This window comes from Zosterops lateralis, assembly GCF_965231275.1.
Source record: "Zosterops lateralis genome assembly, chromosome: 3".
In the NCBI taxonomy this organism is placed as follows: domain Eukaryota; kingdom Metazoa; phylum Chordata; class Aves; order Passeriformes; family Zosteropidae; genus Zosterops; species Zosterops lateralis.
The window spans coordinates 110,406,917-110,419,314 of NC_139764.1; the positions used below are offsets into that span (position 1 = coordinate 110,406,917).

Consider the following 12,398-nt stretch of genomic DNA (forward strand, 5'->3'; position numbering starts at 1 on the left):
AATTTAAAGCTCACCATCCAGAGTGATGGTAATCCATGTTCCTCCAGCAATGCTGCCCTCCTGGGGCTCAATGAGTGATCCTGAGGCTGTCCCTGCAAAAACAAACCAGCTCCATCAGGCTGGAGGGAAATGCAAATGTCTAAAACTCTTCATTCAGGATGAGACACAGGGGTCTGAGAGCTGTATTCTTGTTATCCCACCCTTTATTTAATTTCTCCTTCTCAGGCACTCAAATTAATGTTGCCCATCCTTTTTCCTCCCACCTCTCTCCCCCATTTACAGCTCCCTTCAGGGAGGTGTTGATGCCTTCAGGGCTTGGTAAACCAAGCTACCGCCTGAGGCTCGTGTCATCCTCAAGAATTAAAGATGATTAACTTCAAGTTTATGCTTTCATCTCTCAGAGAAATGTATTTGCTGACTTCTGTACACCCTACCAAAATTAAGACTGCCTGCAAAATATATCTTTTTCTGGCTCCAGGATGGCCTGTGCAGCTATTTCCTTCTGAAGTCCTTAGGAAAGACATACAGGCGTGGCAAAAACTTCCTGCTTCATGGTGTGAAGTCACCTATAACCTGCTATTCCATGTCTTCCATAAAGGTACCAAATTCCAAAAATAATTTAGGATTTATTTTGGGTTAGCCTCATTCTCTTGAGCTGAGAGATGAACCAGCATTTGGTTTCTTTCTATGCAGCCTCTGACCAGAATTTTCCAGAAGTCATTTTAGAGTGATATCCAGTTTTCTGATTAACATTTTAGGAGATTTCCAACTTTTTTTAGCTGTGTTTGGATGCAATCTGATCAAACATCAGTATTGATTACTGAAGCCAAATATTGGACACTTTTGCATCATGAACCCTTAATATCAGCATGCAAAGAGTGACATGTTTATCATCAAGTGAACAAAAAACAATAGGTATGAGATGAACTCAGGTAGAACAGAGAGAACTGAAAATTGATCCAGAAATCTCCTCTATGGCTATGGAAACAATGCCATGGAAAACCAACAATAAGGGTGGACAATGACCAATGTGCCAACAGTCAATATCCCATAGTTTTCAACACGTTTTAGAGGTTCTTCTCCATATCTCACAGTCTGTATCCAATCCACACTGGATTTTACAGGTGTGGTTGGAGACAGCACCTCTCCATCACCCACCTGCCAAGAATATCAGCCCAGCACTCAGCAGGAATGTCCTCCAGAAGTTCATCTTGAGCACTGCATGAGGAATTCACAAGAGTCTGGCTCCAGGACCTTCCCTGTAACTTTAAAACAAATCCCATCTGTATTCTTTGCTCTCACTGCACACCTATGGGAGCAACAGCTGTGAACTCTTCTAATAATTTAAGAATATAAAGATTTGAGTAACACACGGCAAAGTGCACAGCTCAGAGTCCACCACCCTGGTGCAAGTAAATGCTGCATTTCAAAGCAGCTGCAGAAAATATCGTTTGAATTTAATTTTATTATTCTTTTTAGGACTTTTTCTGGCTTTACTTACCTTATTCAATTTGTTCTTCTTCCATTCCTGTGATGAGTGAAGCGCAAGGGCTCCATTACCAGCACAAGGGCTCCATCCCTTTGGCACCAGCTCTGCCACAGGCTTCAGGCTGGGGTTGTGTCAGTCACTCTGCCCAGGGCTGAAACCCACCAGACAAGCTTCCCAAAAGGCTCAAATCCCTTCACAGACAGCTCAGAGCTGTCCATTGAGGGTGCTTAATTATTAACCTGAGCTACTTGCTGCTATTAACTGTTTTGTTCCAAGAATTTAATAACCATACCAAAAATAACCTGGGATTGTTCTCCCATTGGTATATGGTTAAGTCCTCCAATAGGAGGACCATTAATCCATTTTATCTTCTTTTTTTTCCCCTCCTACAACATGACATCAAAACTGTTTCTTGTTATGCTGATATTCAACCTGGGACTGGCTTTCACAGCAAGTGGACTTCAATGCTCCCTTACATATTATTAATTCAGTTTTTCCATGTTATTCCCAACAGCATCTGCTGGGAATTCTGCCCCAAGGGTGTTTAGATCCCTCATCACTTCTCAAGTGGCTTTAACCCTGCTGGTCTTTTTCCCTGTGGAATAGAGGGCAGTGGACTTTCACAGAGTTATTATTCATGCCCTGGAGGGCTTTGGCTGCTGGGAAGATTCAATCCAGCCTCCCTCAGACACTGAACAGCATCTCTATCCCCACCTCTGCCCTCCTCTGTTTGAAGCCCAGATGGATTCTGATGGAGTCCCTCAATGGGCTGCTGAGCCCCTGCCCTGGTATGGAAACCTTCATGGAAGTTTCCACTGAAATTTGCAGGAAGTTCCCAGACCCCACAGCCTAACTGAGGTTTAATGAGTTACCACACACCAAATAGCAGCAGAATGTGCTCAGGCTCTCACCTCAGCCCCAAAGGGAGGTGAAACAGGCTTGCTCAGGTTCCTCATCAGCCTCAGTGGCACAAAGTCACGGGCAATCAACCCTCAGGGGAGCTCTGGAGCCCTGCCCAGCAGTGGAACCAGTTGTGCTTGGTTTATTCTCAGGCCAAGCCCCAGTGTCTCAGCCACACGCAGCCAATGATTACAGGAACCCCCTCTGAGTTAACCCCATCAGTGATCTGCACTCAGTTTACTTATTGGTGGAATTACACTGGAAATGTGCTCAGAAGGAAGAGTAAACTTCAGGCAATTCTCAAACAAAGAAGTGTTGCTGAATAAAAAGCTGTTCAAGGATGACACAGCAGACAGAAACAGGTGCTGGTAACAGAGTCCACTCAGAGCCCCAAATAATGGGATGGACCAGGTGCAAGGTCCCTTCAGGAAACCCCCTCAGGAACAAGAGGAGACAGGGCAGGGAGCTCAGCTACAACACGAGCACATGACCCAGATAAAAGGCAGGACCAAAGTGGGGATTATTACAGAGCAGAGAAATTATATTTCTACAGCACAGCTCAGGGAGGGAGCACAGAGCCACAGATGAGGTTAATTCAGGCTCCTGAATCACAGCCAGGCTGGGGAGAGTAGTCCCAGGTGAGGCTGATCAGGGGTTTTCTGCCCTCTGTGCTGCTCCCCACACTCTCTGTCACTCAAACTCTACATCACAGTCAGCAAATACTATTAGTGTTAGTATCCACAGCACTTTGTGATCTAATCCTGAGGAAATGTTTTATCCATGAAAAACTCAACCAAATGTCCAAAGTTTGCAGGTCAGAAGGATTTGGCTGGGATGAGGAGTTTATTCTTTGCTGGAAGTCACATATTAAGTAAAACAATGCACAGGGAGCCCTCCCCATGAAGGAACTGAAACGTGAAAAGAAAGAGGGAAAGGCCAAGTCTAGAGGAGGCCACCAAGATGACCGGAGGGATGGAGCAACTCTCCTGAAAGAAAAACTGAGATGATTGAGACAGTTCAGCTTTGAAAAGAGAAGGTTTTGGGGTGACCTAATTGCACCCTGCAGTACCTGCAGGGAGCCTACAAAGAAGATGAACATTTTACAAGGGCTTGCAGTGACGATACAAGAGGGAAGGGGTTTAAACTGCCAGAAGGCAGAGTTAGATGGGATATTAGGAAGAAAATTGCTCTGTTAGGGTGGGGAGGCCCTGGCACAGGTTGCCCAGATCCAGATGTGGCTGCCCCTGGATCCCTGGCAGTGTTCCAGGCCAGGCTGGACAGGGCTTGGAGGAGCCTGGGATAGTGGAAGAGGGGTGGAACTGTAGGAGCTTTAAGGTCCTTTCCATCCCAAACCATTCTATAATTCTGTGATTCTATGAAAAAACTTGTTCTTAATAACCAGAAACCCAGGCTGGAATTCAGATCAGGAGAGGAATGGCCTTGCTGTAGAACACATAAATACTCTGTCACCACAGGCTGATACCCATTTTTAGAGATATTACCCACTAAAGAGGAAATCAGCACATTTTGATGAGCAAGTGCACGTTTGCATACATGTGCAAGTTTCTTTTTTCCTGCCAAAGGACAATTCTGCTCAAAAACTTCACCCCTAGTGTTGTTTGTTTGGAGTTGCTCATTTAGGGGTTTAGATTTTGAGTAAATAAATTGAAATAGCCCTATGGACAGGCTCGGCATCAGAATATCAGAAATCCTCCTGCAGTGCAACCAGAGAGGAGGCAGAGCCAAGCAGGAGGGGTGAGCAGTGGCTTTTTTTGTCACTAGATGGAAGCATGGAGCCACCAAAGACCTGTCTGAAACCTGAACCACAACCCACGGGTGGCCAGGCTGCCACTGCTCTGCCTGACACAGGTCCAGGAGTGTTTGGTGTTAATTCCCTGTGCTTGGGGAAAAGCCCAGGTTCAAGCAGGCAGGGCAGGAAAAGGAGATGTGAGGTCTATTCCCTGCATGATTTGGGCTCAACAGTTTCATTGTCATGTCATTTGTGTGTAAGACAGGGATGACACTGCCTGTGAGTCCTTTCTTGGAGGCAGCAGCATGGAAAGGCTCAATTTGCCCAGGACTTGGAGAATTTCTGGGATGGAAGAGCCTTGCAGGAGCCAAATGAGGGGTCCCTTCATGCTCCCCCTGTGGCCACCTCACAAGGGGAATGTGGCAGTTGTTGGTCACCACATGGCACCTCCCAGCAGAGCAGCTGAGGGGAGGATAATGTGGGATAAGGAGAGGTTTAACGATTTTGTCTGCAGCCACTGCAATCTCCTCCTCCCTCCCAGCCCTGTTGGTGTATCTGCCACCCTCAGGACAAGGGCAGCAGCCTTCCCTGCCTCCTCCTTGCCCAAGACAGGCCTCAGCATGAGGAAATGATGTGGGAATGATGCCTGTGCTCACAATTCCTGCACCCACCTCTGTAAAGAGAGCAAATTGCATCCCAGGGGAAAGCCAGGCTAATGGAGTTCATTCTTGGAGCATAAAATGATGGAATCATAAAATCACAGAATTAATTGAGTTGGAAGGGACCAAAAAGCTCATTTATTCCAGCCCCCTGTCCTGAGGAGGGTTGTCACTCCCTAGATCAGGTTTCTAGGAGACTGATGCCACTTAGTGGCCAGTAGGATTGTGTTTCTCTTGGATTTATCTTTTGATAAAGAGCTTCCCCTCCAATGCAGGATGTGCCACGCTGGACACTCAGTAAAGAAAAATAGCTTGAAACTGCTTGAATTTAGTGACTGTGTCCAAACACAGGGCTATGATTGCTGCTTTCCAGACACAGGAAGAGATCTCTGCTTTCCAATTTGGCATTGTCGTAGGATCATGGAATGGTTCAGATTGGAAGGGACCTTAAAGTTCATCTCATTCCACCTCCCTGCCATGAGCAGGGACACCTTCCACTATCCCAGGTTGCTCCAAACTCTGTCCAGCCTGGCCTTGGACACTGCCAGGGATCCAGGGGCAGCCACAACTTCTCTGGCCAACCTGTGCCAGGGCCTCCCCACCCTCTCAGGGAAGAATTCCCTCCTAATATCTAATTTAAATCTACCATTTTTCAGTATGAAATCATTTTCCCTCTCCTAAAGGACTGGGTTACCAGTAGCCTGGAAGACTTCAACTGGCCGTGCTGAGTTCTTACAGCTGCTCTTTCTTTCTATTAATACTTCACTTTTCCTTTATTGACACCAACTTCCTAGCAACCAAGGTCACAGAGAAGGTGTCAAGAAGCTGGGCTGATTAATAATAAATCCTGGGGTTTGATGTCTTTTTTTTTTTCTTGAGAGGCTTGTTAGACACCAGCAGGCAGGGTGCTGAGCTGGGATTTCCAAGGGAACCTAGGGGATTTAGAAATCCTTCCCTGATCAAATTTCCCTTTGAATCCCAGTCTTCCTCCTGCTGGCCCTCAGAACCCAGCTGGGTGAGGCCACTGTCCATGGGAAGGTGAGCTGAGGCAGGGCAGTGGAGCTAAGCAGGGATCTGAGTTTGAGAAAGCCAATACAGCTTGTCCATGATCATTCCCAAATCAGGAGAGGAAAAAGCTCTTGCTAGGCCAAGAATCACAGAATCACAGAATTATTTGGGTTGAGAGGGATCCTAAAAATAACCTAGATCCAGCTCCCTCCCATGGGCAGCAACGCCTTCCACTATCCCATATTGCTCTGAGCCCTGTCCAGCCTGACCTTGAACACTTCCAGGGATGGGGAATTGACAGTGTCTCCTGGTAGGAACAGCATTCAGGCTCCTTCTCCCTTTTTTACTGCTCCTTTACAAAGGAAAAGGATTTTCTTCCTTGGAAATCTTAAAATTCACATTCTTAACTTTTTTTTTTTTAGAACCTTTTATTACCACTACTTCTACTGACGTTTGCAGCCTGTAAATGAACTGCCTGACTTGCCAGGCCTGTTTTTCTACCCAATTTTTAAGAGATTCAACTCTTTCCTTTGAGAGGAAAAATGCTGGTACTTCCAGGAGCCTTCCACATCTCTACAGGGTCACTTTTCAGCAGGATAAAACTCTGTTGAGTTTGTTCCCATAGCTACTCTTGCTCCATTTTAAACAGGCACCGAACTTCTTTAAACACCAAATTTATTGCCAGTGCAGCTGTTTTAATGACAGGTTTGAGGCTTCTTTGGTTTCAAGGTTGGGTGTGTTTGTGCTCCTGTCTCCAGTGCATCACAGAGGGGATGTGGGGTCCTCCCAACACCCTGCCCCTGGCAGATGCTGGAGCCTGGGGATGCACAAGGAGAAATCGGCATCTTGTAGGGGATTTGTCTCCTTCCAGCCATGTAGGGGATGCTCCCCTGCTCCCCTGGGGTCTGTAGAGCTCATGGGATTGCCAGGGAAAACCAAGGTCAAGGCTGGCTCCCAGACCCATCATAGGTTCATTAAGATGGGAAAAGACATCCAAGATTATCAAGTCCAACCTTTGATCAAATATTCCCATGCCTACTCAGCCATGTCACAAAGTGCCACATACACTCGTTCTCTGAACCCTTCCAGGGATGGTGACTCCATCACTTCCCTGGGCAGCCTGTTCCAATGCTCACCCACCTTTTCAGTGACGAAAATTTCTGTGATATCCAACCTGGCACCACTTGGGATCATTTCTCCTTGTCTTATCACTTGATATGTGGGAGAAAAGACCAAACCCAAACTGGCCACACTCTCCTTTCAGGTAGAGAGAGCAATAAGGTCTCCCTGAGCCACCTTTTCTCCAGACTAAACACCCTCAGCACCTGAACCAGGTACAGAAATCCTGCTAAGTTGAAAGCACAGTAAAAAAGGGGAAAAAATGTGAAAAACATCCTGGGGTTGAGGTTCTTCCCAGAGATTTTCCTCTGCTGGCTGCTCGCAGACTCATCCACACTTCCCATCAATGTGATGGACCAACACTCCACCAATCTCTGTGTCACAGGGCTTTTTGTCACTCAAACAACACCCAAAAAAAGGCTACAGCTCTGTTGTACTGGGCACTCTGGAGCCACACAGGACTGAGGAGTGTCCAACCCTCAAACAGCTTCCAGTTTAAATAGGGGAAAAGGACACAATCCCATTTCTCAGTGGGAAAAGATGCTGCTGCAGGTTTTGCAAAGGATGAGATAACAGCCCCAAAGGAAACCCGCACAGGAGGCAAAGGATAAAACCAAGAGGTGTCATTTGAGCAGGACAAATCTCTCAGGGGAAGTCCAGGCAGGCGCTGCTGCAGAGTGAACCTCGGCATTTGCTTAAACAAACAGCTGGTGGAGGATTGGGTTTCAGAATCAAACTGCAACCCGGCACCTACTGAGCTTCATCCATCATTAGTCTTTCATTAGGGAACTTGTTCTTGGTGTTCTTGGCCTGCTCCCCAGTTCTCAGAGAGGTGATTCAGGCAAATGCTGTGTCCTGCAGCCTCTCTCCTTCCACCTCTGTAGCAAATCCCCACTTTCTTCTCTTTTAAAAACCAGAATTCCTTCCCTTCGGTGAGTTTTCAGAGTGAACGCTGCCACTGCCCCGTCCCCTCCATCCATCCCTCCATCCATCCCTGCTCCCCATGGCTAAGCAGGAGGAACAGGTGGGACAGCTGACCGTGGTGAATGAAAGGAGAGCACAGTCTGGCTCCCCTAACCCCTTTCTCACAGCCTGTCCCCTCTGTCAGCGATCCCCCAGCCCCCAGGGATGGGGATTTGTGTGTATTAGTCACATGAAAGGGAAGAGCCTGCAGCAGGCTGCTCCCGGGCTTTGCTTCACCTCCAGCACAGGGGATGCCTTGCCACTGTGTTCCTCAGGGCTGGGATCAAATGACACCTTTTTTTTTTTCCTTCTTTTTTCCTTTTTTTTTTTTTTTTTCCCCTTTTTTTTTTCTTTTTTCTATTTTCCTTTTTTTTCCCTTCTTTTTTCTTTTTTTTTCTTTTTCTTTTTTTTTCTTTTTCCACCAATTAGCTTCTCTGTAAGATGTGCCACAGCCAAAAAAAAAGAAAAAAAAGAAAAAAGAAAAATAAAAAAAAAAAAGGAAAAAAAGGAAAAAAGAAAAAGGAAAAAAGAAAAAAGGAAAAAAAAAAGGAAAAGAAAAAAAAGAAAAAATAAAAACAAGGAGAAAAAAGAGAAAAAAATAAGAAAAAATAAAAAAGAAAAACAAGGAGAAAAAAGAGAAAAAAGGAAAAAAGGAAAAAAGAAAAACAAGGAGGAAAAAAAGAGAAAAAAAAAGAAAATAAAGGAAAAAATAGAAAAAAAAGAGGGGGGAAAAAAGAAAAAATAGGAGGAAAAAAATAAGAAAAAAAAAGGAGAAAAAAAAGGAAAAAAAAAAAGCGGGGGGGGAAGGAAGAAAGGGAAAAAGAACAACTTACAATGATCCCAGCTGTGCAGGGAGATGTGTAAATCCAGGCACTGGATATGAGATCTTTTTCCATCATCAAATCCCTGGGGTGGGATTTGGTCTCACTGCCCTGGCGTGGAGTTCCACAGCCTGTCACCACACAGAGGCTTCCAGCAGAGCATTAATTGGCCTCTCTCTGTCCAAACTCTGTTTATTCTGCTGTCACACACAGCTAAGGTCAACTCCCTTTTAGCTACTGCTCAGTGACTCACATCCCAGGGACATGGTCCCCTCAGGAGTAAAAACCACAGACTCATGGAAGTCACACAGATGAACACTAAACCTGTCACTCCAGGAGGAAGCAATCAGAGAATCACAGAATGCTTTGGGTGGGTTGGAAGGAACCTTAAAGATCACCTAGTTCCAAACCCCTTGCCAGGTGCAGTACAAGTCTGAGATAAATGTGGTGACTTTGTATCACTTTTGTCATCAGTGAAAGTGTCAGTGACGTTTCAGGGTTGTTGGGAGCCCCTGATAGGTTGATCATTGCCCAGCACTTCTTCTATTTATTATTAATGCTGTGAGTCTTAATTTAATTTAATTCTCACTCAAAACAACTTGTTTGACACTTCCCTCTCCTCTTCTGCTTACCTTTGTGTCCTGAATCCAGCAAGTCGTCGCTTCCCACCCAGCCTTAAAAAACCACTTGTGTTGAAGCAAGATTTTTTTCACCCCAGTTTTTGTTATGAATAAAAATGGGTGGAGAAAATATTAATCTCCATAAATGCCTTTATTAATCAGCTCTTATTAATATTTGCCCGAGGGGTTTGGTTGCCGTGGAGGAGGAGGGCTTTATCAGCTCTGCTGCATGCAATTCAACAGAGCTGGAGGACTGGCCCTCGCCTGGGGAGCAACCCCAGAGTCCTGACAGTTCTTTGTTTTCTCCTGTGGTCTCATCTCCGGTTTGGTCCTTTTAACTTACGGCTAGTAGGCAAAACCGGAGAAATTAGCTCTTCTGATTCTCTAGGGTTCACACGGCTGAGTATTAGTTCTTATTTGTTTTAATTTTACTTGGTTTTTATTTGATAAGGGTTTTTTTATGTTAGATTTCATCCCGGGACGCTTCTGGAGTTTTTAATTTGCATGCGGGATCACTGGGGCGGGCACTTGGAGCTCTTTGCGGCCATGGGGTAGTCTTTGCCGCAGAAATGGCGTCTCAGGCTTACGCTGCTTCACAGTGGCGACAACGTTGTGGGGGTTTGGGCCGGGGCTTGTGCGGTGGGAGGTGGAATGTGGTGGGTGTGGGGTTTTTCTCTTGAAGTGGGGCAGCTGTCCGGCCGGCTCGGGGGACGCTTCATCTGGCCGAGGCGGCTGACCGCGTGGCGGCTGCGGCGGCTCGTACGGGGAGCATGGCAACTGCGGGCAGACGGGGCGGCCAGGGCTCTTCTCCGCGCCAAACCGGGGAACGGCTGGGGCTGGGGAGAGGCTTCTCCCCGGCGAACCGGAGGGGCGCAGCTGGGGTTTCTTCATGCTGAACCGGCGGGGGAGACAGCCGGCTCTTCTCCCCTCTGCTCCGGCGGCGGCGGCCGCGGGCGGGCGGCTCTGCAGACTCTGGGTTTTTCTCCGCCGGCTCCCGGCCACGGACGGGGCTGGGAAGGGGCTTTTCCGCGGCGAACCGGGGTGGGGACGGGACAGCCGGCTCTCTCCTCTCTCCTTGTCGGTGGCAGAGCCGGCCGCTCTGCCGCGGCTCCCTCGCCCCGTCTCCGACCTGGGATGGGGGGGCGCAGCGCCCGAGAGTTTCTCTACGGGAACGGGCTCCCTGTTTTTAAGGTGGTCTGGGAGGAAAGGTGCCACGTGCCACTGAGGTGGCTTTTTACTGTTTTATTTTTATCAGTTTTCAGTACTGCCAGTGATGTGAATAACTGGTTATTCAAACAGCTGTAATTGAGATATCCTTGTGCCTGCTGCTGCTGCACAGACCCATTGACCCAGCAAGGAAGAGAAAAACAGAAATAGGGAGAAAAAGAGCTCATAGGTGGGATGAGAAAGGGATGAGGAACCCTTGATCAGAGCTCAATACATTTGAAGTCAAAATTAATGCCTTAATTCAGAATGAGTTTGCACGCACTAAAATGCAAATAAAATTAATATTCAACCCCCAAACCCAAGATGATTCCCTCATTTAAGGGCAAAGAGGCCTGTTCGGTCCCAGCCAGATGCATTTCACAGCCATTTCCAGCACCCTGTGTGCAGGGGGAGGGAGGGCCATTAAAAATAAAAGTGCCAGTGTTCCAAATGTCAGCCCTGCACCCACCTGTTCCTCTTTGAGCCCAAACGTGGCCACCTCTGACCCTGCTGTGGGTCTGAGGCTGCACCTCCCACCCTGCAATCCCCCATTCCCCACGGCAGCTGTGTAAACCTCAAGGGCAACAGCTGGGGGGACAAGGGATGATGCCTCCAGCTCCAGGGTGGAGACAGCAAAGGGCATCTGCAAGGCCTCCAAATCACTGAGCTGGCTGTGGGGGCTCTATTTGAAGTCACTCAAAGTTTGGTGTTGCCCCCATTTGAACCCCCTGCCCATAAATCCAGCTCAATTAGAGCTCAAGGGTTGTCACTGCAAGGTGTTAATTTGGTAATTGCCTGCCCTGAGGGACTGCAGGATGGGATTTGGGGTTCAGGGTCTGCTCAGCTCTGCCGTGACCACAAGGACCCCCTGAGGAACTCTGGCCATTTACTTTTTGTAGCCACGAGGATGAGGAAGGAGGAGAGGAAAATTAAGAAGAAACTCTTCTCATCAGTGCTGGATGAAGCCTTGAAATTACCTGGAAACTGCAGGAAGGATTTTTCCATTCTCTGGCAGCCAGGGACAAGAAGTTTCCCATCCTGACTGCAGAAAGGCAAATCTGCACAGGGTGATGCATCCAGCCTGTGGCTGTGCCTGTCTGCAGGCTGTTTTCCAAAAGCCTGACATGGAACTGGACCTTGAGATCCTCCTTAAGCTCCTTCATTATGAACACACCAGTGGGATGAGATTGAAACATTACCCTAAGGCATCTCTGTTTTTATGCTGTCTAAAGATGTGTCAGAAATCAACAATCCTTCTTCAGGATCTTTTCTCCTGCCTCAAAGGCAGATGGAACTGCCAAAGAATCATAGAATGGTTGAAGTTGGATGTGACCTTAAAATTCATCTACTTCTGATCCCCCTGATATGGAAATACAGCCCTGTACAGAGGAGAAGGCAGGAATCTACTGTTCCTGTTCTAAAATCAATAAATTAGGATAGTCACAAGCTGTCCAGCTGAGGGGATCAGTGGGACAGTGGCTTTCTGGCTCGGGCTATAGCCAAAATAAAACAAATGTATCAGGAAAACCTCTGTGGTGCTCCTAACCTTCATCAGGTAAGAGGAGCAGAGAAGCAAAGCCCACTGCCTTCCCAGGATTTTACCTGACCCACCTTTAATACTGGATGCCCTCAGAAAAATCTCTCCTTTCTTCACAGTTTTCCAAAAGTGGAACTCCATAACTGAGACTGGATGTCCTGAAAAGATGGAAGTACATGGAAGAGAGGTTCACTTGCCAGCTCTGTTCTGTGAAATTCCCTTATCTGTCAGTAATGATAACAGCAGGAGTAATGTGAGATCAGTGACATGTTGGATCCTCTGACAGTGAATTTGCAAATGTAATAAATAAATAAATAAATTCAATA

General features: G+C 47.0%; 1 protein-coding gene across 7 annotated transcripts in view; it reads right to left on the reverse strand.

The window, feature by feature from the left end:
* The window catches only part of PKHD1 (PKHD1 ciliary IPT domain containing fibrocystin/polyductin), a 237,303-nt gene extending 235,047 nt beyond the window's left edge, over positions 1-2,256 (reverse strand). For 5 of the 7 annotated variants that reach the window (XR_014589511.1, XM_083856784.1, XM_083856782.1 and 2 more), the window contains exons 1-3: positions 1,502-2,256; positions 1,159-1,309; positions 15-92 (exon numbers count right to left, since the gene is read on the reverse strand). Coding sequence is in view for 6 of the 7 variants with exons in the window: in XM_083856784.1 (XP_083712910.1) it covers positions 15-92; positions 1,159-1,210 (130 nt within the window). In the remaining variant the exon portion in view is untranslated. The remainder of the gene's footprint in view (positions 1-14; positions 93-1,158; positions 1,310-1,501) is intronic. The other 2 variants (XM_083856783.1, XM_083856786.1) reach the window with 2 other exon arrangements.
* Between the last annotated feature and the right edge of the window lie 10,142 nt (positions 2,257-12,398).